Consider the following 25,064-nt stretch of genomic DNA (forward strand, 5'->3'; position numbering starts at 1 on the left):
ATCATAAAACTGCCAAGCACCGCAGTAGTCTGTATCCATACGTAGTGATCTCCATTGTAATCAGTGGCGTGCACTTCATAGATGCATAAATGTACTGCCTACCCTCAGAATTCATTACGAACCTATATTAGAGAAGGAATTTTCGATTTAGTATAATTCGTACGTACCTACATTGCCTACCCTAGTTAAGAGCCTTAAGCACACCACTGATTGGAATAGCGTTTAGGCTCTATTTTTCTGTTACTACTGTAAAGAAATAGAATGCCCTTCTAGCTTCAGCAAGAGCTGTTTTTGATAAACAGTTTTCGATATGTATCTTTATGTACCTACCACAGAACAGAGATCGCTAAAAGCTGAGTACCTACCTATTCTACAAGTAGGTACAAGCAGAACCGTGCCATAGCCCAGTGGATATGACCTCTGCCTCCGATTCTGGTGGGAGTAGGTTTGAATCCGTTCCGCGGCATGCATCTCCAACTTTTTAAATGTGTGCATTTAAAAAGTTGGATTAAATTTTAAAATTAAATATCACGTGTCTCAAACGGTGAAGGAAAAACAAAGTGAGGAAACCTGCATACCAGAGAATTTTTTCAATCCGCATTGGGCCAGCGTGGTAGACTATTGGCCTAACCCCTCTCATTCTGAGAGGAGACTCGAGGTCAGCAGTGAGCCGAATATGGGTTGATAATGAATGAATATTTGGATGTATGATAAACCGGAACTTGTATCAAGCGATATGAATTTCCTTTTCTTTGGGACAGCTTACCTTTGTCAAAATTACATCCATCGCCACTAATAGGTATAACTCCATCCTCATTATGTACTTATCATTACTTTAATTTAGCAAGTGTTTTAATTTTTCAAGTTTAGCAAACACTTACTGGGTTTTTAAACTCAAAGGAAATGGTCCAAAATTGTAAGGAGCCCAGAATCAATCATTGAATCCTGGCGGAAATAAAAAAGAATATTTTTTTTAACTATTTTTGATTATACAAATCTACGATTCTTTTGAAATAATGCTTATAATCTCCCAGGAAATGCAACACTAATATGGTTAATAATATGGCGGATAGATGACGTTTTCAATGCAGTAATCGATTTGACGTTTGCTGTCAATTGTCATGTCATAGTTGCTCTATGGGGGCCATCTTGGTATAACTCAAAAACGTGGGTTTTTATTTTATTTATTTCTTTTTATTTAGTTACATTTATTCACTTCAATTAATTTTTAATTTCAAAATTGTTTTTTTGTATTTTTAAAATTTTAATTATATTATAGGGTTCAATGTACCTGCTGTTGAAATAAAACCAAACATTTATGTCATTAAATTTTAATATATTTACTACACAAGTACAAATATCAATTTACAAATAAATTCTATTTATTTACAATGTGAAAATGATATTCCTGAAAACTGGTTCCCGGGTTAATTTTGTACTAAACACAAAAAAATATAATAACTATACACGCAGTAACATTACTGATTTGGTAATATAAATGTTGTTTTTTTATAATAAAATAAAATAATATTTATATAGTTCGTTAAATAATACAAAATCCTATAAATATCTTATTATGTTTATGACACCTTATAACTATATTTACAAAAAAATAATTTACATTTTTAAATTTTGAGTAAACATTTTCCGTCGGAATTGTAATAATTAATCAATCTTTGTCCGAGACTAATTCTAATGGAATTTAAAGAAATCATTGCTGACAATAATTCATTACTCATTGTAATAGTTTGGTACGTAGACAGAGAAGTAAATAGACAGTAACAGATAGTAATCATTCATCGCGTTTCCTTAGAATCAATGTAAACATACGTAAATATTCGATATATGGTGCAAGACGGGCAACAATATTCCATACAAGCATAAACGTGTTTTTAAACTTATTTCGTGGTTGTTCATTATGAATGTTATTTATATCGACATTAAAAATCTCGTCTTTTTATCGTGGTATGTACCCGTTTAAATAACATTCAAGCATATACGTATTTTGAAAATGAAATTACAGCTTCAATTGTTACAAAGTATAAGTTTTTCTTTTATTCTGATACAAATTAACCCTTCAATGCGATTTTATCTGATGTTAAGTGACGATGCAGCCTAAGATGGAAACTGGCTTACTCGAAAGAGGTACAAACAAGTTTATTCTACCCATACCTCTGACGATTTCTATGCGGCATCGTACCGAAACGCTCGCTACCTCGCTTGGCGATAGCTACGTCTTTGCCGGTAGGGTGGTAGCTACAACTACAACTACAATATATACGTGAAAAATAGTCCAGCGTAGTGTTTTAGGATATCAAAATCGTATATTTTTTTAACTTATAACGGTACTGCAATCAGTTGTCTATTCACTTCTCTGTCTACGGTTTGGTATTTATTTATATACCGAACAAACTTACAACAGTGTTGTCTTGTCATAATTTTGATTAATGTTTTGTCTGGTCTTTATTTGTTATAGAGCAAGAGCTTGTAGTAGCCGTCCTTCTCATTCCTTCGTCATTTTATAAGAATTGACAGTTTATCAGCTGCTTCTACCATAGAGAATAACGAGCGCCAGCTTTCAATATTTCTTTTTGACTACCATCTCACCTGATGGTAACTGACGATGCAATATACGATGGAAGCGGGGCAACTTGTAAGGAGGTGGATGAAAATCCACACCGCTTTCGGTTCTACACGACATCGTACAGGAATGTTAAATCACTCGGCGGTACGTCTTTACCGGTATGGTGGTAACTAGCCACGGCCGAAGTCTCTCACCGGCCAAACTTGGACCAATTAAGAAAACTTCCATCGGCCCAGCTGGGCGTTCTAATGGTATAAGAATTTTCAAAATAGATTTAGTAGGTCCACTACCCCCTACAATACCACAAATTTTATCTTTAAAATATTAGTATAGATTAGACGAAGCTCTGGCCACCAGCTCTTAAACTATTAATCTGAACGGAATACAAACAGCTTAATTATTCTTGTCATTCGAGTATATAGTTGTGTAATGTGGTATTTTAATTGTTTTCGCTAAACATTTGCCTTAATAATAACTGACAACTGACAATGTGTAATGGTTATAATAAATTGAATACTCAACTGAGTTTGTTATGACTTCGAGAATACTTGTATTTCAGTTGCCAGATTATTTTTTCAAGCTCACTCACAACATTTGTTTTAAAACATCTAGGAACTATTCAAGAGAATGTTTTCAATATTTATCTATTGTTTTTTTTTATTACAGATTATTTTACACAAAAGGGTGGTTTATTTTTACAATTCGGAGAAATATTATGTAATGAAAACTGAGATTTCTGTATTTTTAATATCATAAAGTATTTTTAAACTTTTCGTGCATCAATTTAAAAGCAATTAATATTATATGAATTATAATACATTATTGAAGACATTTTACGTAATTTTTTTATACAAACATTGAAATACTTGTACACAACCAAAAATTGCAATTACTTTCTTCAATTATCAAATTCAGTCTCTTTTTAGGTAACCAAATTGTACAAAATCTAGGATATTATGTATTATTTTCAAATGATTATTACCTATTGCTGTCACTTTAGCATAATGTGAGATACAAAATGGAAAAAAATACAACACAAAAATATTCAAACGTAAATATTATTTCATATCATCTCAAAATTGGTTCGAGTAACACCGTGCTATATAGACGTGCAGTTATAACTGGACAGTTTACTTTTCAGTCAAATTGTGCGTATGTAGTGTCCGACAGCTTTAACTGTAGTTTTTTAGAAATTAAAACTGAACGTCTGTATCGCCTCTAACAGTTAAAACGATTGATTGACAAAGCAGTGTACAATAGTTAAAGGTAAAATTAAAGCTCCGGATACACTGATGCTTTCACAAAATTCTGTTGACAAGAAAGAACGCAAACACGAGGCTTTAAACAATTAATTTTGTCTTACTGTCGTCCATTACACTGTGTTGGGTGAGGATGATCCTTGAATATTTTAATTCACCTTACTGTTGACCGTTAAGGTGAATTAGAGTATTCCTTACTGTGAGTGAACCTCGCTGACTTTTATCTTGCTGTTGTTTATTGAGCTCTGTGTTGTCAGTGATCCTTAATATTCGTGGCTTTGTAGAGTAATTTTTATATTACTGTTGTGAGGGTGACTCTTACATATTTAATTTTATCTTACTGTTGTGTATTGTTGGGTGAGGATGATCCATAGTTTATTTATATCTTTATGCTGTGATTTGAGTGAAGTGAAACTGCTGTAGATTTCGTTATCTTACTGTTGCCCATTAGGCTGTGTATTGGGTGAGGGTGATCCTTGCACAGACGCCTGCATGGCCAGATGCGGTGGCATCATGGGTAAAGGCCTCCCCATCAAAGGGTGGGGGAAGTACTGCTGCAGTGGGTGGGGATACATGTGGTGTGGGTGACGGGTGAACTGCGCCATTTTGAGCTTCTCAATCTCAGCTTCTTGCACCCTTTTCGCTTTTGCACGCCGGTTTTGGAACCAAATTTTGACCTGTTGACAAAGAAAAAAAAATATAAGTAAAACATCTTGATAACAATAAAAATAATCTTGATATATTATATTATATTTTTTTATGATTAATAACACTCGTACAGTTCTTATAGTCCAAGAGACGGCGGATGGAGTTAGAACGAAGGTTACACCCTCGTGCTTCGGAGAGCAAGTTCACCCATACGTCTGAGATTGTTTATTTTTGCATTGAGGCAACGTTGTAAGTCCAAATGTCCTTTCCTATGAGGAGAGCTTCCGAACTTAGCAGTGGGCCATTAATATTAACTGATATTGATAAATGTGAGTCTTGAGAGACGACCTTGCTCCCCTGAGCACGCATCCTTTTCTTTTTTCTTTATAAGTTAGCCCTGACGGTAAGTGATGGTAAGTGACTTATCTGATGGTAAGTGATGATGCAATCTAAGATGGAAGCGGGCTAACTTGTTAGGAGTATGAAAATCCACACTCTTTTCGGTTTCTACACGACATCGTACTGGAACTATGTCATGTCAGCCACGACCGAAGCATCCCACTAGCCAGACGTGTAATAAAAGAAAACCTCAATCAGCCCAGCCGGGGATCGAACCCAGGACCTCCTTGTAAGTCCACCACACAAACCACTGCGCCACGTAGGCTACGCAGCTCTTTCTAGCTATGTTACTTCTATCTCATAAATATGTTTAAAGTCCAAATACCTGAGTTTCAGATAGTCCAAGAGACGACGAGAACTCCGCCCTTTCAGCAATGCTGAGGTACTGTTTGTCGACAAACTTGCTCTCCAGAGCACGCAACTGTTGCGCGGTGAATGGCGTGCGCGGCTTCCTGTTGGGTTTGTGCTTGCGCAGGTGGCATTTCAGCTTCGGAGGTTCGCCGTTGGCGTCTGTTGACAACAACAAATTGTTGTTATTTACATATCAACAACAACAAAATCATAGAGCCGTGACAGTGACCTCTGCTTCCGATTCTGGAGAGTATGGGTTTTAATCCGACCTGGCGCATGCATCAACTTTTGAGTTGTGTGCATTTTAAGAAATTAAATATCACGTGTCTCAATCGGTGAATGAAAACATCGTGAGGAAACCTGCATACCAGAGATTTTTCTTAATTCTATGCGTGTGTGAAGTCTGTCAATCCGCATTGGGCTAGCGTGGTAGACTATTACCCCTATCATCCTGAGAGGAGACTCGAGCTCAGCAGTGAGTCGAATATGTGTTGATGACAACTTATTAGGGAACTCATAAAATAAATATGTAAAGTGGCAACCCTATTCAATCGTTAGTGATCGCTTCGCCTTTAGAACAAGGCGGCAGCTTTGGTGCCATTGCTTATTGAGTTGTTGCATTTACCAACAAGTTAATAAATAGACCTAATGGCTGTCCGTAGCTCTAGCCGCCATTATTGGAGAGAGTGCCCTCGATTTGTACTATTATAGTACAAATATATTGCGATTGCATACACCATATGGTATACTAGCTGACGCCGCGCGTTTTCACCCGCGTGGTTCCCGTTCCCGTAGGAATACGGGAATAATATATAGTCTATAGCCTTCATCGATAAATGGGCTATTTAGCACTGAAAGAATTTTTTAAATCGGACCAATAGTTCCTGAGATTAGTGCGTTCAATCAAACAAACTCTTCTGCTTTATCAAGTATAGATTATTACAATACATCATACACCCAGTATAATATATAGGGTGCTGGGGAGTGTTGTTTCTTAATAACTCTGGGATTATATTATTTACTGGAAAATAATTAAAAATGTTTAAGTTACATGGTGTTCTAAAATTAATATTTTCGGGGTAATTATTATTTGTAAATAAACCTTAGACGCAACCTTAATTATGACATAGTCAAGTTTTAAGTATTATAAATGCAAGGATAGATAAAGTCGTGTGTTACACGGATATTTGGAATTATTTGAATTACTTTGTATGAAAACATAAAAAAAAATAGTTTAAAAAAAAATTAGTTATGCAGTTCGTCTCTTATAAGTGAACTCATCAACACCTTAAAGTTATGGGAAATACTCGAGCACCCTGTATAATATACCATATAACATGTCGAATAATCAATGTTTTATTTAGCTTTCAAGATTTTACCCACTTAAATAAAAGCATGTATAAAGATTCCTTCGGAAAACGTATATTGAATCGATAGTATAACAATTTACGTATAAAGTTTTTTTAATGGATCATTAAATCGGCTATAAATATATTTATAATTTCGAAAAAACCGGTCAATCATAAAAATTTAATGGGACAAATTAGATAACACGAAAACTTCGATCTTTTATGAGTAACGCGGGAATTGACTTAAGTGTGATAAGACAGTTTATTGCCAATAAAAACTAATTAATATGTAGGAAATAATTAACGCTTATGCGTTGATAGATTGTATGGTCGTTAGAAAGTTCTATAGTCAAAGAGGTTGTGTCCTCAAAACATAAAATGCTTTAACAATTTTTTACGACTATTTGAAATTACCCCTTTGTGTAAACTTATTAAAATCTATTATAATAAATAAAAATTAAATTAAATTTATTTTTACTAAAACACGATAAATTTATATAAACAAACATATGTTTTGTCACGCAACATTTTAAAGTGTTTAAAATTTGTTAGAGTTTTGGATGAAATATTTTGAAGATGTCAAAAAAATGTCTAATATAGATACGTAACGTCCTGGATTCGAATCCTGGGCCAGACCCAGAAATAAGAAAAATTCAGTAAGTATAAGATACTTACCGAGTTTATTTTTCTTCTGAGAAAAGAGCAACTGTTGAGTTTTTTGCCGTATATTTTCAGCAGAACCTGCTTTTCGAACCGGTATTTAATATGTAGTTATTTTTGACATTTCAATAGTGTTTGTAAGCCTATTTGAAAGAAATGAATTTTGAATTTTTGAATTTTAGTTAGTTACGTGTTTCTGTCTTTCGTTACGTCGTTGATGCAATAGGAGTATAGGCGAATGGATTTTTTTGCTATAGCTCTTACACTATAATAGATAATGAGATAACCAAATCGATTTACGCAAATCAAGTCGTAAGCAGTCATTCATAACACAAATGCAATAACTGTATCTACTTGTAATATATCACAGCATCAGATTATTATCACACTATTTACTAATAAGTACTTAATAGGTACCTAATTAATAACACAGCCGTGATAGCCCAGTGGATATGACCTGCTTTCAATTATGAGGGTGTAGGTACGAATCCGGTTCGGGGCAGCTCCAACTTTTCAGTAAGTGTGCATTTAAAGAAATTAAATATCACGTGTCTCAAACGGTGAAGGAAAACATCGTGAGGAAACCTGCATACCTGAGAATTTTCTTTATCTCTACGTGTGTAAAGTCTGTCAATCCGCATTGGGTTAGCGTGATGGACTATTAGCCTAACTCCTCTCATTCTGAGAGGAGACTCGTCCTCAACAGTGAGCCGAATACGAGTTGTTAATGATGATGAAAATATTAAAATAAGTTATGTTTTTTTAAACGACTTCGGAGTTCATTAAAAATATACTAATTATAATAAATCACAATATGACACATGTCACAACAAGTAATAAATCGCGTGACCTATTCGCACTGTTTTGAATTTAATACATAAATAATAGTACGATTATCCATACTAATATTAAATACAAAAGTTTATGTCTGTCTGTCTGTTACTTTTTCACGGTTAAACCGATTTAGACAAAGATTTTATATTCGAAATATCACTCACTGTCACTACCGAGTCAAAACTGAGGTGAAAAAAACGGTGTCACTTTTCGCAGTGATTTTGTAGGCACGTAACAACTCTACAGTACCTATAAAATGTCGTCGGCATTAGATGAATTAACGAAAACTGTTTATTAGATCATGAGGCTAGATAGTGATGTGTAAAAAAATCAAATAAACTAGCGGACGCCCCACGTTTTACCTAATTCCCATCTCGAGATAATACGAGGATACAATATAGCCTATGTTACTCGTCGACAATGTAGTCATTGGTTATTTATTTTTAAATCGCTTTATTAGTTCCGGAGTGTATTCGTAACAAACAAACAGACGAAAATCAATAATTTTACGCCTTTTTTTATTAATTTTGATTTGGATACAAATTATATCCACATCACATTAATATAATAAAGGTGAAAGTTTGTATGCGAGTGTGTAAGTATGTTCGTTCCTACTTTGATCAACACATAAAAGAAAAATTCACGATTCCCGCGGGATATGTGTATAACTAAATATATCATAATTATGTAGATATAACCAAATTAAGCATCAATAGCTCAGTGGTAAAGGTGCCGGACTTATCACTGAGGGGTTGTGGTTCGAGCCCCGCCCGCTCAACTACTGTCGTACCCTGTCACAGTATTTCCCGACTAACGTAGGAGAACAGAAATATTCGTCATATTTAAAATATATGGCAAATAAAAAAAAATAGCACTACCACATCCTTAAGAGTGTGCAATATGTAATTTGGTGGTTACAAATGGTTCTGGATCTCAGATTCTGGAAAAGTTAGGAGCCTGATATTTGGGTAAATGATATTTCAAAGTGTTAGCTTCGTTATGACTATACAAAATACACAATTTGTAAAACTTTTCTCGATAGTTTATTTTTTTGAAAAATACATGTTTTGCTCACATTTTGCTTTCAATCTCAGGATAAGCAAACTTATTTTCTTAAATTTTCTTTTTGTATAGAAAATTAGGTATATATCTTGAACATGGCCATTTTGTTTTTCGTTATGTTGTTTAATTTACTTGCAATTAAGTAAAAATGGTTTTGGCGCTCACGTCATAAAATTTGCGTCGCGCGTCAATCGCTCCGTGCTTTTCACTCACGTGAAAGTCATAATTCGGCGTCTCGTTTGCGCTTCGGATTGTATCCATATCGTACCGACGCGCTGCGCGCTCTTAAGTCAAACGCAAAATAAATTCAAAATTCAAAATTCATTTATTTCAAGTAGGCTCAGTTTACAAGCACTTTTGACACGTCAGTTGACTATTTGTAAAGATTCTACCACCGGTTCGGAAGGCAGGTTCTGCTGAGAAGATACCGGCAAGAAACTCAACAGTTGCTCTTTTGAAAAAGTCATACAGTATTACAATTTACATTTGATAACAATTAAATCACAATTTCTTATAGTTTTATTTCCTGTGTGAAGGTGGAAGCTGATCCAATGGCCTCCAAGCACCTTTGTCGTTAAGGAACTCATCAATAGTGTAGTAACCTCGACTAAGTAAATGTTTTTTAACACATTGCTTAAAGTTGTGCATTGGCAAGTAAGTAAATACAAAGTAAAGATATCAAAGGAAGACTTACGACTGTCGCACAACGGTTAACGATTTCATCGTATTAATCCCGATGTCAAACACGAGTCGCTTAATAGCTAATGGGCCACAAAACGCGGCAGAAAAGTAAATTATGTGACAGCCGAAAAAAAGTTCATGTGTATTAATGTCGCGTTTAGACGTCAAAGTGCCGACACTGAAATAGCCCGCACGCGCGAGACTTCGTTACAATTGCGACTTTTTGCGAATAAGTGGTGAAATTATCATGCCATTCTTTACCGGATTGTACTCTTAAATAAATATTTGTAACTAACCTTAAATTATAATCTGCAAATTAAGAAATGGAATATTATTTCTAGCTAGTAGTGACGAGTATGTAGCTTTAATAGAGCGAAAATCTTCTTAACCTCGTTAAGGACAAATAAAAGATGAATTTAAAATGCCGTAAAAAGTTGTAGCAAACTTTTTTTGTTAAAGTAATGATTTCATTATTAAAGTAGACCTATCAAGATTTTTTAGATATAAGTAAATTGCCGGGTGATTAGTATAGGCCAGGCCGGGAATTGGCATTACCTTTTATATAAGGCATGTAAAAGTGTGTTGGTCCAACTATGGAGTTTAAACAGTGGCGGCGTGTGGAGGTAAAAGTGTCAGACCCTCAATTCAGGGTATTTTTTATATTTTCTACGGCAGAATAATCGCCAAACACTTAATTAGCTTAGTTACAAGCTTTCGATAAACACCATTAAATTTGTGTGTGACACGTAATATTAAAATTACAAGTTAATTTATTAGTAGGAAAACATTTTTTATAAAACAAGCTGTATAGTGTAGTTCTGTAGCTATAAGAATATTAGTGTAGCTGTTCACTGTTCACATTAATTATCTTTAAACCTAAAATGTCTTCAGTCTGTGGGATTCCTTAACTATCCACGACAAGTATAACGCCTTTTAAAAATATATCCAGTTCCCGTCTACTTGTGTGTTAATTGTCTAAAGAGATATCGATGCAGATGGTTACATCTGAATTATGCGCGTCTCTTAATGGTGTCGAGAGAAATACGGCGGGTTTTAAATTTTAACATGCAACTATTCACTATTCATCGTGTCAAATATGTACCGATGAGCTTCATAATTTTTTCAAAGCTTAGTTTGTTCGGATCCGAGACTAGCTAGTGTTTTGGCTGGTGGGAGGCTTCGGCCCTGGCTAATTACCACCTTACCGGCAAAGACGTACCGCCAAGCGATTTAGCGTTTCGGTAAGATGTCGTATAGAAACCGAAAGGGGTGTGGATATTCATACTCCTCCTAACAAGTTAGCCCGCTTCCGTCTTAGATTGCATCATCACTTACCATCAGGGGAGATTGTAGTCAAGGGCTAACTTATAAAGAATAAAAAAAAGACTGAGTCACTTACTATTAAGTCTCATAAGAAGGCTCAGAGGCGATCGAGTGAGCTTTTATCAGAATATTTATGCGTGCTAGAATCAAAAATGAGATATGCAGAGGAACCAAGGTCACTGACGTAACTCAACGAGTACGCGAAGCTGAAGAAACAATGGGCGTGGCATGTAGTTAGAAGAGACTATGGACGTTGGGGTCCCAAGGTGCTGGTCAACCATCTAGGTGAACCGATGACTTTAAGCGACTGACTGGGATCCGCTGAATGCTAGCGGCTCGAGAGATTGGCATAATAGTTATAGTTAGAGAGTAGTAGTAGCATAATGGCCAGCAGTGGACCTTTAGACTTGTGTTGGTTGTGTTGTGTTGGTTCACTTAAATTCACCAACAAATTGTCTGTCTTTTTTGATGGGGACGAGGTAAACTCGCACATCAAAAATATTTAACACAAATAAATATAAATCGTAATACCTACACATGTAATTTTAACACAATAAAACATCGATTCTATAGACGCAGTTTGTAAACATGTCAGTATATGCAAAAGCAAAACAATTATAATTATTTTCTTTATTGTATGCAAATATCCAACATACGCGTCGATAGTATGCGTTGATCTTAACGAAACCAATTTAAATATTCTCCTGACGGTACTATTCCAGTGTCGCTACAAAGACAGCTGATATATTAATGAGTGTGTTTGCTTTTTGTGTTGGCTGTACATTAATCGTGCGAGGCGCGGTATGTCATTCATTCCGATGTTTTAAACGGTTCAGTATCGTGTCGTTTTTGTTGTCTGTACCTACTTGTTTGAGAGGCGGGTCGCTATGATGTGATCTTAATAGATGTGGGGCTTGGTGTTTACCCGATTGACGAAAAACGGTTGTGTTTTTCATGTTTATAATGTAAATGTTTGTACTTATGTATTTTTTCTTCCCATTAATGAAATATCACAAAAAAGGGTGATTACTTAAGTCGTTATCAACCCATATTCGACTCACTGCTGAGCTCGAGCAGAATGAGAGGGGTTAGGCCAATAGTCCACCACGCTAGCCCAATGCGGAATGGCAGACTTTACACACGTAGAGAATTAAGAAAATTCTCTGGTATGCAGGTTTCCTCACGATGTTTTCCTTCACCGTTTGAGACATGTGATATTTAATTTCTTAAAATGCACACAACTGAAAAGTTGGAAGGTGCATGCCTCCAACTCAACAAATCCTGCGGGAACTATGGATTTTTCTGGGATAAAAAGTAACGTATGTTCTGCTCCAAGATACAATTTATCAAATTATTCTACCTTTCATCCAAATCGGTTAAGTGGTTCAGCCGTGAAAAGGTAACAGATAGACTTACTATCACATTTATAATATTAAGTATGGAAGGCTGGATACAGGATGTGCGTTTTTAAAAAATAATACTTATTAAAAAAAACCCTACCTGTATGTATATATTGTCGATGTTCGGAATTATATAAAAAACACATATATGTAGTGGATGTTCGGAATCAGAGACTTGTTAATGACTTGCTTTTGCCTCTTCATTAAGCCGAATCCGAGATTTATATCTCGCAAGCTTCCTTATACAAAAAGGGGCAATATTTTTCGCCGCGTCCGTTTCTTTGTAGACTCTGTTATTATTATTCTGAAGAATCACGTGCTTATACAATTTGATAGAAAGTGTGGGCAAAGACAAACAAACATTAAACATTATTTTATATTTAAATTTGTGTTCCGTATCATTTGTGCTGAAGATATTTTTTTGTGAGGGAAGGGAGCACCTTCAAAATATTTTGTTTAATTTTTTAGTTTTATTGATGAACAAAAAAAAAACTTTATTAAAAATTAATAAAAAAAATTATTATTACATTATCAATGATGTTAAATACTGTTAGATGTGTTACTAGGTCATGAAAAATGAGGCGCTCAAAAGAGGAAATTTCCGTATCTCAATGTTAGTTGTGGTCAACAACGAACGTTATTTAAACGAATAATACCTAAATATCGTTTATTATGTCGAGTTGTGTGTTCAGAAAGTGTAAAAACTATAAAAATAATGAAATTAAAGACAAAATTGTGCATGTGTGCGCTTAGTTTTGTAACCATTATTCGGATCAATTTTTGCGGTGATTTTTAGGGACGTAACTGATCTATAGTTTAAAATTATCATTGCCTATTATAACAAAAAAAATAAAGCCTACTTTACAATGTCTAAAATTACTAAATCGGTGATTCAAAGTTATCATAAACTTTCCTACTGAATAAACGTATTTTACAAATTAAAAAAAATAAATTAAGGGTGATTTTTATCTTCCGATCTAACGAAGCCCTTAGATCGTTCAGTTTTATGTGGACCATAGACCATACGGAAGCGTTTTGTTAAACTATTGATGGCTTTATTTCATTTTGTTTTTTGTTCCACTTTTTGTAGCCTCTGTTTAGTCGAGCTATTAAATTTTGTCGGTTTTATAAAGGTTTATAGTTGAAAAAGCTTTTTGTGCTAGTTAAGATCCGATTTGATTATAGATTTTGATAATGAATTAGGCCAGTGTTGTCATCATTATTACTGGTCTATTTTCCCTATTTTAATGGCCCACTACTGGCATGGGCCGATTCAGCAATTATGCCGCTTCGGGCAAAGATAAACTTAGCCCACACCAAAAATACTTTTTTTTCATTTACTTTTTCGAGCCTAGTTTGAATATAAATTTTTAATATTGGAAAAATTAAATTTTGTCTCACTTAATTTTTGCTGCTCTAGGACCATGCCCCGCTTTACCCCGATCCCTGGATCCCCACTGGATCCCCCCCTGACTACTGGTTCGGCCGGCAGAGCTATTCTGTAATGTTATTGTGTATAACTTTCAAGTGCGTTTCACCTCTATATCTCTGCCTAACACTCAGACCAATTATAGAAGGACCTGTATCGCACTTACAGTTACGAACAAAATTGTCTGTCATTTTCTGAAGAAAACGAGCTTAGATTTGGTATATATCATAAACTAAACTAGAATTTTTGCCCGTTTTTTACACAATTCAATTACACAAAAATGTATTTTTACGGAGCTCTTTAACCGACGAACACGATTACAACTATTTAACATCGATTCTATAGAGACAGTTTTTATAATCGCATTAGATCGATGATCATATACTTTGACAGAAAAGTAACGTCTAGCGAGGCAGGTCCTATACAATAATTGGTCTGAGGCCTAACACGATACTATAGTAAACTTGTACTGTAAGATACTATATTTTTTTTTAATACTATTCCGCACGATTAATCCATGGAATTACATATTTCGTCTCCGCCTACTAAGACTATTCAGACAACCTTTAGTACACCAAAATTAATATATATACAAGTTTACAGCTTATCTCTCGCTAGCTGAAGCCGCGCGGTTTTGCCTGCGTGGTTCTATCCCCGTAGGAATAATTAATAGCCTATAGCATTCCTCTATAAATAGGCTATCTAACACTGAAAGAATTTTTCAAATCGGACCAGTATTAATGAGATTAGCGCCTCTATAAATAGGCTATCTAACACTGAAAGAATTTTTCAAATCGGACCAGTATTAATGAGACTATCGCGTTCAAGCAAAAAAACAAACGAACTCTTCAGTTTGATCCCTTTGTTTTGCTTTATTGACTGAGCTATTTAGCCTAGTTGTGTGCGTGGTTTCAAGAAACTTTGAATCTACAATGTTCAATTTCAAATAGCCGTTTACTTAATAGCTCAGCGGCATAGAGCGGTTACAAATAGCACTATTCAATGGAGCATTATCGTTTGGCGGCGAGCCAGCGACAGCCTGCTCTATGCGCCTGTGATTTGACTGGATCTTACTTTGTACTAGTGTTTGACATGTCGGCAATATGCCTTTTACTGGAATGTCACTAAACGTCTTGTTTTAACAGTTTATTATCCACTAATAGACAGATATCTTGTCGGACTATTGGCTTACAATTTTAGTGTTTACACTGTCGTGAGTGTTAAACATATTAATTTATTATAAAATAATAGCTAGAACTTGACTAGAGTCCATAAGGGTACTTCTTAGACTAAATACATAAGGACTAGTATCGCACCCAAATTAACGAACAAAATTTTCTGAAAAACGAGCTTAGATATCATACATATCTTATATTAAACTAGCAGTTTTTGTTTGTTTTTTACACTATTTAACCACACAAAAAGGTATTTTTACGGTGGTCGTTAATCGACGGACATCGAACCTAGTCATCAAACATCGATTCTATTGAGACAGTGTTTATAATCGCATAAGATTGTTGATCATATACTTTGCCAGAAAAATAATGTCTTGCGAGGCAGGTCTTTATCTAATTAGTCTGAGGGTTACTTAGTCACGAGCGGGTTCTTACAACTGCGACGCGGCGGCGCGAGGGGCTGCTCGCAGCGCGCGTTGTGAGATGGGGACTTAAGGGAGTCTAGGTTCCGCTACACTCTTCGACGGTTATTGAATGTCATCTTGAATGGACCCGTCCTCTTTTCCTTGACTATACATATGTATCTATTAAAATAACTACAATTATTTTATCATTAATCATCTTCATATCAGCCGATGGTCATCCACTGCAGGACATAGGCCTTTTGTAGGAACTTCCAAACATCACGATACTGAGCCACCTGCATCCAGCGAATCCCTGCGACTCGCTTGATATCGTCAGTTCACCTGGTGGGGGGTCCACTTTGGGACCCCATCGTCCATCGGCTCTTCGAACCGTGTGCCCCCCGCCAACTGCCGCTTCAATAAAGTATTTATTCATAATTGTTTTATATGATTTTTGAAATGATATCTTCTTACGGAAACAATTTCTTCGTAACGTAACGCGTTACGGCGCCACTCTGCAGTAGATACTGGCAGCATATACAGAGTGTCTAAAATAACGCAATAACTTATGTTAGCCGAAATTTTACGGTTTTTAAAAAATCATCAAAAATACTTTCAGATTAGTCGTACCATGTGCTGAAAAATTACTTAGGCGTTGAATGAATACTGCTAAAGTAGGGAGTAATTTAAATTTAGCTTTCCATACTAATAGGCAAAAAAAAAGTTTTGTAAAAATTCATTAATATATTTTCATTTGATTTTAATTTTTTTTTGTCAACGGTACTTGGTGACGAAAAATAAACAGTACAATAAGAGAAGTCCGTTTCTGGCATCAGTACGCAATGCTTCTGTTGCTCGGTAATTGATTGGGAATGCTTCTATAATTAGTCGGATGACTTGTGGACGGTACTTTCAGAGATACAAAACAAATAGACATACAAAAGTTAAGGCGACTGGTATCATCATTATAAGCCGTAGACTAATAACACTATAGACCCGCAATCCCTAATATTTTACATTCCAAACGTAAGCCACTTCTGTGACCATGTGAGCGTATGATATAAGTAATGGGGATGATGACTAGGTTTGAATATATTGATTTTTATGATACATTCGGGTAAATCAGGTCAATGTTAACTAATTTATACATAAAAAGCAAAGATTGTCCGGATATTTGCAAAATAAATGAGATTATAAAATTTCAAAATCTATTAAGTTTTTTTATCGTAATTAGATGAAAATTCATACAGTTTTAGCTTCCTTACATTAAATGTGACATTGTTTAATATATGAACTATAAACTTAAACGCACAAATAACAAAGATATTAGTAATTTTGTTTGAACGCACATACAAATCTAACGATCATTACCTACGAAGTCATTAGTTCGTGCCATTTTGTATGGGGCGTTTTTCAGGGATCCGCGGCAGCGCCGTAAATAAATCTGACCCTTTAAATCCCTGTAGCTCCGAAAGTAATGATCGCAGATACCCTGTTACTTTTACAAAATTACTTTACTATTAGCATACTCTTAATTTATATAAATACAATTTAAAAAACTGTCATCATCCCTATTATATTACACTGGCCGAAACTCACACAAGTATACTTTTTTTCTCTAACAGTAAGGAAAATTTTGACTTCCGATTTGGCCTTATAAATAAATAAAATGTTTATATTTTATAGAACATTATATTGCCAGACTAAGTTTCTATTTAATGTAGCTTATATAACATTTTGTTTTCCACAACACACACAGCCTTCCACAGCACAGTACGTCATTACTGTCAATTTAATTTAAAAAAATTCTTGGAAGAAAGAAAAGCCCGACCCAGGACCTCGAACCTAGAACCTCGTGATCCGAAACCACGTAGAATAGCCACTGGATCAACGAGGTAGTCAAATTAAAAAACAACAATTCTGTAATACATGTTTACATTTTTACAAAAATAGACGATTATAAATAAATTTAGAATAAATAAATAAATATATTTCTTTCTTAGAAACCAGAAGCCATAATATTATGAATATTTTTACTTAAAACTCTTTTTTAATAGCCGATACGATTTGTCGTAACGATTCTCTTCACACAAAAAATATGAAAAACCTGCTTGCCAAAAGTAAATATGAGCTAAATAACACTCACTGGTAGTTACGTATGTATTTTAGATTTAACATTTTTAATTTTAGTTAATTTTAGACATTTTAGTTAGCACTTTGCACTTAGTATTCTAGGGGCCCTGTACAGAGTTCCATTGTTAAATTCCAATTTTATTTACATACAATTAATAAAAACCTTGATTAGATTGTCATAATTAATTAAAGTAGCATTCAAATGTTCCAATTTTTAATTATTTAAATCGTTTTTGGGATTTTCCATTTTTTCAAACCGCTTTTGTATTGACCATAATAATTTAATCCTGTAGAATAAACGAAACACAAATTACACATTTATACGAGATCCAAGTATCACTTTGGGGAACTTTGTAAAGAAATAATCAATGTCGTTGTTAGTCGGAAAATCAATATTTTAAAATTTCATATGAAGAAAAATTTCATATATGCGCACGAATATAGCTGCAATATATAGCCCGGAATATCTGCGGCGTATAGTTGAATGTGCAAGTGGAAGGTCATAAGAGGAGAGGAAGGCCAAAGAAGAGATGGTTGGATTGTGTGAAAGAGGACATGTGTGTAAAAGGAGTGGATGATGAGTTGACGAGTAATAGAGACGAATGGAAAAGATTGACATATTTTTCCGACCCCACTTAAGTGGGATAAGGGTAAGGAGATGATGAATATCTGCGGCGTATAGAGTAACACACACGTTAATATTTTTTAATATAATTGTAGTATAATTAATTAAATGTTAATATTTCTAAGTTCAAGCAGCTCTAACGAAAAGCAAATGTTTTATAACAGTTAGCAAATTGTCGTACATTATAAAAGCGCTCCGTGCCCGAACAAGGAGTGTATTTTAAAAGCATTAGCTAATTTATCGCCACCATTCTCCAAATGAGTATTCAAATCCAATTCCAAGAAGGTTGTCATAATTTATGACCGAGCTACAAAGAGGTCGACTCGATGACAAATTGTCTAATTCGCTACGCTTTTAATTAAGGTTATTGTATAAAAAAACAATAAATAGGATAATAATCGATTTTTATGTTGACGTGATCTTAATTTATAGAATATGACGGATTAAAAATTAATTTTCGATTATAATCTGTGGGAAACATGTTAAAGTAAGGTGATTGATACCTACTAATGTTGTATCTAAGGTTTATTTTTGAGTAACAAAATAGTGTGTATGTGTGGGATAGTTAAAAGTTAGTTTATCAATGTACTTTAAGTCAAATGACATAAAGTAACTGCACTTATCGATGGTGAAACCCGACTTTATACCTAACGCAAAGTTTAATTTTATGATGATTTATTTAATTTAATGTAGAATTATTAATAAACTAATTATTTTTATGTGATTAATATTAAATTATTTTTGCAAATAATAGTAGAAATAAATGCAGATAGCTAATAACAATAAGTAAGTAATTTATTCACAATAATTCAATAGTTCTTTGTAATCTCAAATCAGAATATTAAATTGTTATGCAAAATTGCAAACTATCTCTTTGACTATTAAATCAATTTTCTAAGTTCTCATTTACACGTAGCTAAATTAGTCTGTTCTCGTTTACAAATTAAATTATTAGTTTTATTTGTAATTTTGTTCTAGCGCACGATTCGCGGTTTCACTTGCATAGTTCCCGTAGAAATATGGAAATAAAGTATGCCTATGTCACTCGCTGATAATATAACTTAATAACCTTGTAGTTATTGATGAAAGTCTTTCAGTTTAGAGGCTTAGGCGTGAAAGTGTAACAGACAATATGACTCTTGTAAAGTATGGATGTAAGTACTAAGTATTAATTAAATTGGCATGAAATAGCTAGTAGCTAGTACGTAAATAAATGTAATTTAAAATTTATTGTATTGTGATTAATATAATTTATAAATACAGGTTTCCACCTAATACAGGGGTCGTTGCAACTTGTAATGTACTAAGTACTATATTTAATGTATTAAACGTTTATTTTATTAATAATAAGTACATATTTTATGATAAGTACTTATTCGTAACAAGTAACATTTTGAAGTCACCTGTTTTGTGAAGAACCAATTAGTTACGAGTGTGTTGTATTTAATAAAATGTAAATTTGCCTTTTATCTAAATTAAATTCACCATTTTATTATCTCTTCTTGCCTGACTATAAATTCCATTCATAAATTTTACGACTTTTATCAAATACTAGACCATTCTTATGATTTTGTTCGCGAGGAATTCCATTTATTGTTTAATAGATTTCGCTGCGTCCGATTATGATGGAACTTAGCATAATTAACTTACCTGTGACATTTAACGCTTCAAGTTACGCGTACGTTAAGTTTAATAGTTTCATTGATTAGTATGAACAGATAAACAAGCCTAAAGTAGTCTATTACATTTTGTATATTAGAACTATTTCTGCATCAAAATTACTTCTGCATTAAAACTCATCCAAACGAATTCAGTGTATTGATGACTAAGTGAAAACAGGACAGACATTTTGTACTTTTATATATCTACGAGTATATTTATAATTTTAGTATAGATTAAGTATTAATTAGTTGTATAATATTCAATAGAAATACAATATTTCATAAAAATAATAATATGTATGTGAATATATCTTAACAAATTTTATCCTTTTTTTATAGTCTGTGAGAAAACATGACATCCGTTTTACAAATGGATTTTTATCTTTATTTCTCTGTTATAAAGTAGGTATGTACCATTTAAGCACTCAATGAAATAACTTCTTTGACGATCGACTTACGTGAGTAGGTACATAAGTAGTTTTATGATATATGTATGTATTACAGTATATCATATACTTAATTTCATAAAAAAAATCACGTAACCTATACGGTCCTACGTTTTTTACACTTTTAGGTACTTAAGTTAGACTTTTTGACAGTTTCAAGTGACAGTAGACATAAGTATATTGTTTTAAAATCAGCTAAATTATTTCACGCGTTTCCGGGTCTCCGGGATTAAAGTATATTAACAGACAGACAAAAAACAGACAACATCCTTTACAGGATTATTTTTTACTTGATATATTTTTTTTATTAAATTAAATTTAATTAAAAATATATATTATAGCCGTGCAATGTGTATGTTCAAAGTCAAAAAACCCACCATTCGGAAGTCGGTAGGCCTGTTTTCACAAATTGACGGATTTAATCGTCCGCCTCGTTTCGTGAAAGAATGCATTTCGCGAGAAAAACGGCCAAAAGAAACGGAGTCTTTAATGGCCATTTCTAATTGGCCAACGCATAGGTCGACGGAATGCCAAATGATTTGAGTATACGTTTGGCATTATTGCTTTATCCTTTATTAATTATTGATTAATGAATCAACTTATCATTGTATTTATTTTGGTTGGATTTAAATCGATTTAAGCGGACATTTTTATACTACAAGTTAATTAAATAAAGCTGTCTGGCATTTTTTTACCTACGAGTAGAAAGTTGTTTTTATAATTTTGAAAATTTTATAATTTTATAGCAGACACCACGCGGTTTCACCCGCAAAGTTACCGTTCCTGTAGGGAATACGGGGATAAAATATGACCTATTTTTTATAGCCTATTTAAAAAAAACAGCATGTAGCACCCGGGGATAGCGTAGCTTTCCAACAGTGAAAGTATTTTTCATAAAATGTAGAGGCTATTAAATGCAAACAAACAATCAAATATTTCCTCTTTATAATAGTAGTATGGACAGACATACAGGCCGATTCCCGCCAGGTTACCTTTTAAAAATCCATACATACATATTCATGTATTTATGTATGGATTTATGAGAAACCGGAGTTTATATCAAGCGGTATGAATTTCCTTTTATTTGGGACAGTTTACCTTCGTCAAAATTCCATCCTTCGCCACTGCTACCTAGTCAATTTAAAAGGACTCTTTGAAGTGTACTAATGTAGAAGTTTCTTCTATTCATAGAGTTACAGAGAATTGTGTGTGGTAGGTGGTTCGGGTCATAGAGTAAGAGCGCGCCAACGTTCAGCGCAATGCGTTTGGACGTGCCATTGAGCAGTTTAAGTTTAAGCCTTTGTCACATTGATCTATTCATTTTGCTTGATAAAAGCCATCTTATGGTGATAGACTTCAGTTATGGTTAACTACCACCGGTCTTTAAAGGATAATTAGGAGAAGATGAATATCACACGTGTGATCTATCTCTTACTGGAACGCAAACACTGAAATGGATCAATGTAAAGCAAGCTCAACACAGTACTTTTCTGTCAGTCTGTTTGTCACTGAACAATGAACAAACATTGTTCAACAACCAAACGCGTTGCTAATATTTGTGCAGTTCTGCGAACTAAATTATGTATTGAGTACTTACATAAATATAAATTATGTAAATTAAATTACAATTCAGTTTATGAAAGCATACCTACATAATATTCATTTCCAATAGATCGTCAATGACAACAAATATGTTATCATTTAAAAGAGTATCTTTGTTATTTATTTGATTGTTTTATTTTTATTTGTTTATTTGTGTAACATGGTTTATGTTATTGTATGTATTGTTTTAATATACACTAAATACTTTCTTGTATTCTCATATTTTCCGAACCTTAAAGTTGCCTGGAAGAAATCGCTATGTAGCGATAAGGCCGCCTTTAGTATTAGTTGTTCTTTTTTATTTTTTGTCCTTGTGTACAAATAAAGAATGTGGTGTCCATATAAATAAAATGACAGGTGTATTTGTTAGAGTATTACTGGAACTAAGGACTGCACTGGATAAATGTAAACCGGCCTTAACACAGTACTTAAGAACTAAACAGCACTTCTGTTCATTGTCTAAACGCGTTGCTAATATTTGTAGTTCTACGAACAACTAAAAATATTACACAGCTTCCTTTGCGAAAAAGTTTACGCGAAATTCAACTCTATGTTACATAACATAAGGGCTGAGCAATTAATTTGAGGAGATGCTAATTTGTGTACGCAGGAAGTACGGATGACGTAGTTCGTTCCCAATGGCGTATAATCTTCGCTTGTGATGTTTATCTGATGATTTATTGTGTACTGTCATCGGCCAAGAGATGGCAGCACGCGTCACTGGGCTCATATCGGAGATAGTGTACTAATTTTCAGTGGTAACCAAGATTTTTTTTTAATTTTATTTAGAAACGTGTAATTGGACCTCCTATAGTGAATAGAACGGAGTAAGAATTTAAATTCTTTTCATGAAATAAGTCCCCCAGACGCGGCGCGAATGTCTTGATGGTGCTCATTGTCACTTGGCTGCGCGCTGGTTTAGGTTTTAGCTGCAGGACTTCTTTTATGAAAAGGACTCTACACCTTCTCGCCTATTCACTATTTTGGTCTTTATTAACAACCCATTAAAATAAACATCAGCAAGCTAACATCCAGGTAGGATGACATTTTTACCTACTGGTGGATATCATACAGTAGGTAGATGACATTTTGTCAATTGATTTAATATTTATTTTAATAAGTTAAATGAAAAATTTCACTGAGAATTGCTCGGAAAAAAAAATTACAATTTTGCATACCAGGACTCGAACCCAGGACCTCCTGATTTAAAGCCTACCTACTACCTGGATCGATATGGCTGAGGTATACAATGGATCAACGAACCATAATTGCATATATCAATAAAAAAATAACCGATGCAATTCAATCAAGCGTCTAGTTCGCAAACGAATCGATTAATCACCCAACGCAGGCGGAGTCACGAGTCAATAAAATACTTGTAAAACTATCGCAGAAATGAATTAAAACAGATGGCGAACCAATTAGGAGAGGCAATCGTGCGAGTACAGGGCGAAAAAAGACCTTAAAACAACAAAACAAACGAATTTAAACCCCAATATACATTTAAATAGAGTTCAAATTCTGTAAAATTGCGAAATGGTGAAAAAGAACCTTGCACAACCGACACAGAGGAATTAAAACCCTAAATGTATGCACATAAAGTTACAAATTCAAATAGTTGCTAAATCGTAATAGGGGTTTCGAATTGCAAGCGTTAACGAGTTGAGTATTCGATAAGAGTTTACAGTTAGTCCGATAGACAAATATGGATGTATTTATCTACAAGTTTGCACTGTTAAGGCTGCGCTGGTCTGGGTGCCTAATGGGTGAGCGCGGGTGAAATCCACGCTATCCATGTTTTATAATGTCAGTTGCAGCTAACTGTGATTTTTAGTTTTTATGATATTGTTTTTATCGATAGACAAATGATGTAATTATCTACAAATTTGCTCTGTTAAGGCTGTGCTGGTCTGGGTGCCTAATGGGTGAGAGCGGGTGAAATCCACGCTGTCCATGTTAAATAATTTCAGTTGCAGCTAACAGTGATTTTTAGTTTTTATGATATTGTTTTTATCGATAGACAAATGATGTAATTACCTACAAATTTGCTCTGTTAAAGCTGCGCTGGTCTGGGTGCCTAATGGGTGAGAGCGGGTGAAATCCACGCTGTCCATGTTAAATAATTTCAGTTGCAGCTAACTGTGATTTTAAGTTTTTATCATATTGTTTTTATCGATAGACAAATGATGTAATTATCTACAAATTTGCACTGTTAAGGCTGCGCTGGTCTGGGTGTCTAATGGGTGAGCGCAGGTGAAATCCACGCTGTCCATGTTAAATAATTTCAGTTGCAGCTAACTGTGATTTTTGGTTTTTATGATATTGTTTTTATCGATAGACAAATGATGTAATTATCTACAAGTTTGCACTGTTAAGGCTGCGCTGGTCTGGGTGCCTAATGGGTGAGCGCGGGTGAAATCCTCGCTGCCTATGTTTTATAATGTCAGTTGCAGCTAACTGTGATTTTTAGTTTTTATGATATTGTTTTTATCGATAGACAAATGATGTAATTATCTACAATTTGCACTGTGAAGGCTGCGCTGGTCTAAGTGGCTAATTATGGGTGTGGACAGCTGAAATGCATGCTGTATGCATGTTTTGTAATGTCGGTTGCATCTAACTGAATTTTGAATTTTTATGTTATTTAATTATTGTTTTCCTCGATAGACAAATGATGTAATTATCAAAAAATTTGTACTGTTAAGGCTGCACTGACCTGGGTGGCTAATGGGCGAGCTGATGAAATGAACGTTGGATATTTAGTGATGTAAGTCTTAGATTTATATATTTTTTAATAATTTTTATTACAAGTAACGATGACGATCGTATGAAAGGTCAGCGCAGCCTTAACTCGAGTTTTATTCCAAGTAATGCTATATGGTAACAAGTGGCCAGGCTAATTTCAGGTTATTGCCTAATTGATTGTAAATGCCATTGCAACCGAACTTTATGAATATCATGTACTTTAGCTTTATGAAGTGGCTTTTTTTTTCTTTTTTTTTTTATTCTTTACAAGTTAGCCCTTGACTACAATCTCAC

The 25,064-nt window shown here is 34.3% G+C and overlaps 1 protein-coding gene across 1 annotated transcript in view; it reads right to left on the reverse strand.

Moving 5' to 3' along the window:
• Window positions 1–1,321: 1,321 nt before the first annotated feature.
• Window positions 1,322–25,064, reverse strand: part of LOC112047854 (muscle segmentation homeobox-like) — a 40,388-nt gene continuing 16,645 nt past the window's right edge. The window contains exons 2-3 of the mRNA XM_024085124.2: window positions 5,216–5,400; window positions 1,322–4,520 (exon numbers count right to left, since the gene is read on the reverse strand). Of these exons, the coding sequence (XP_023940892.2) occupies window positions 4,278–4,520; window positions 5,216–5,400 (428 nt within the window). The 3' untranslated portion in view covers window positions 1,322–4,277. The remainder of the gene's footprint in view (window positions 4,521–5,215; window positions 5,401–25,064) is intronic.

This window comes from Bicyclus anynana, chromosome 24 (assembly GCF_947172395.1).
Source record: "Bicyclus anynana chromosome 24, ilBicAnyn1.1, whole genome shotgun sequence".
Taxonomy (NCBI): domain Eukaryota; kingdom Metazoa; phylum Arthropoda; class Insecta; order Lepidoptera; family Nymphalidae; genus Bicyclus; species Bicyclus anynana.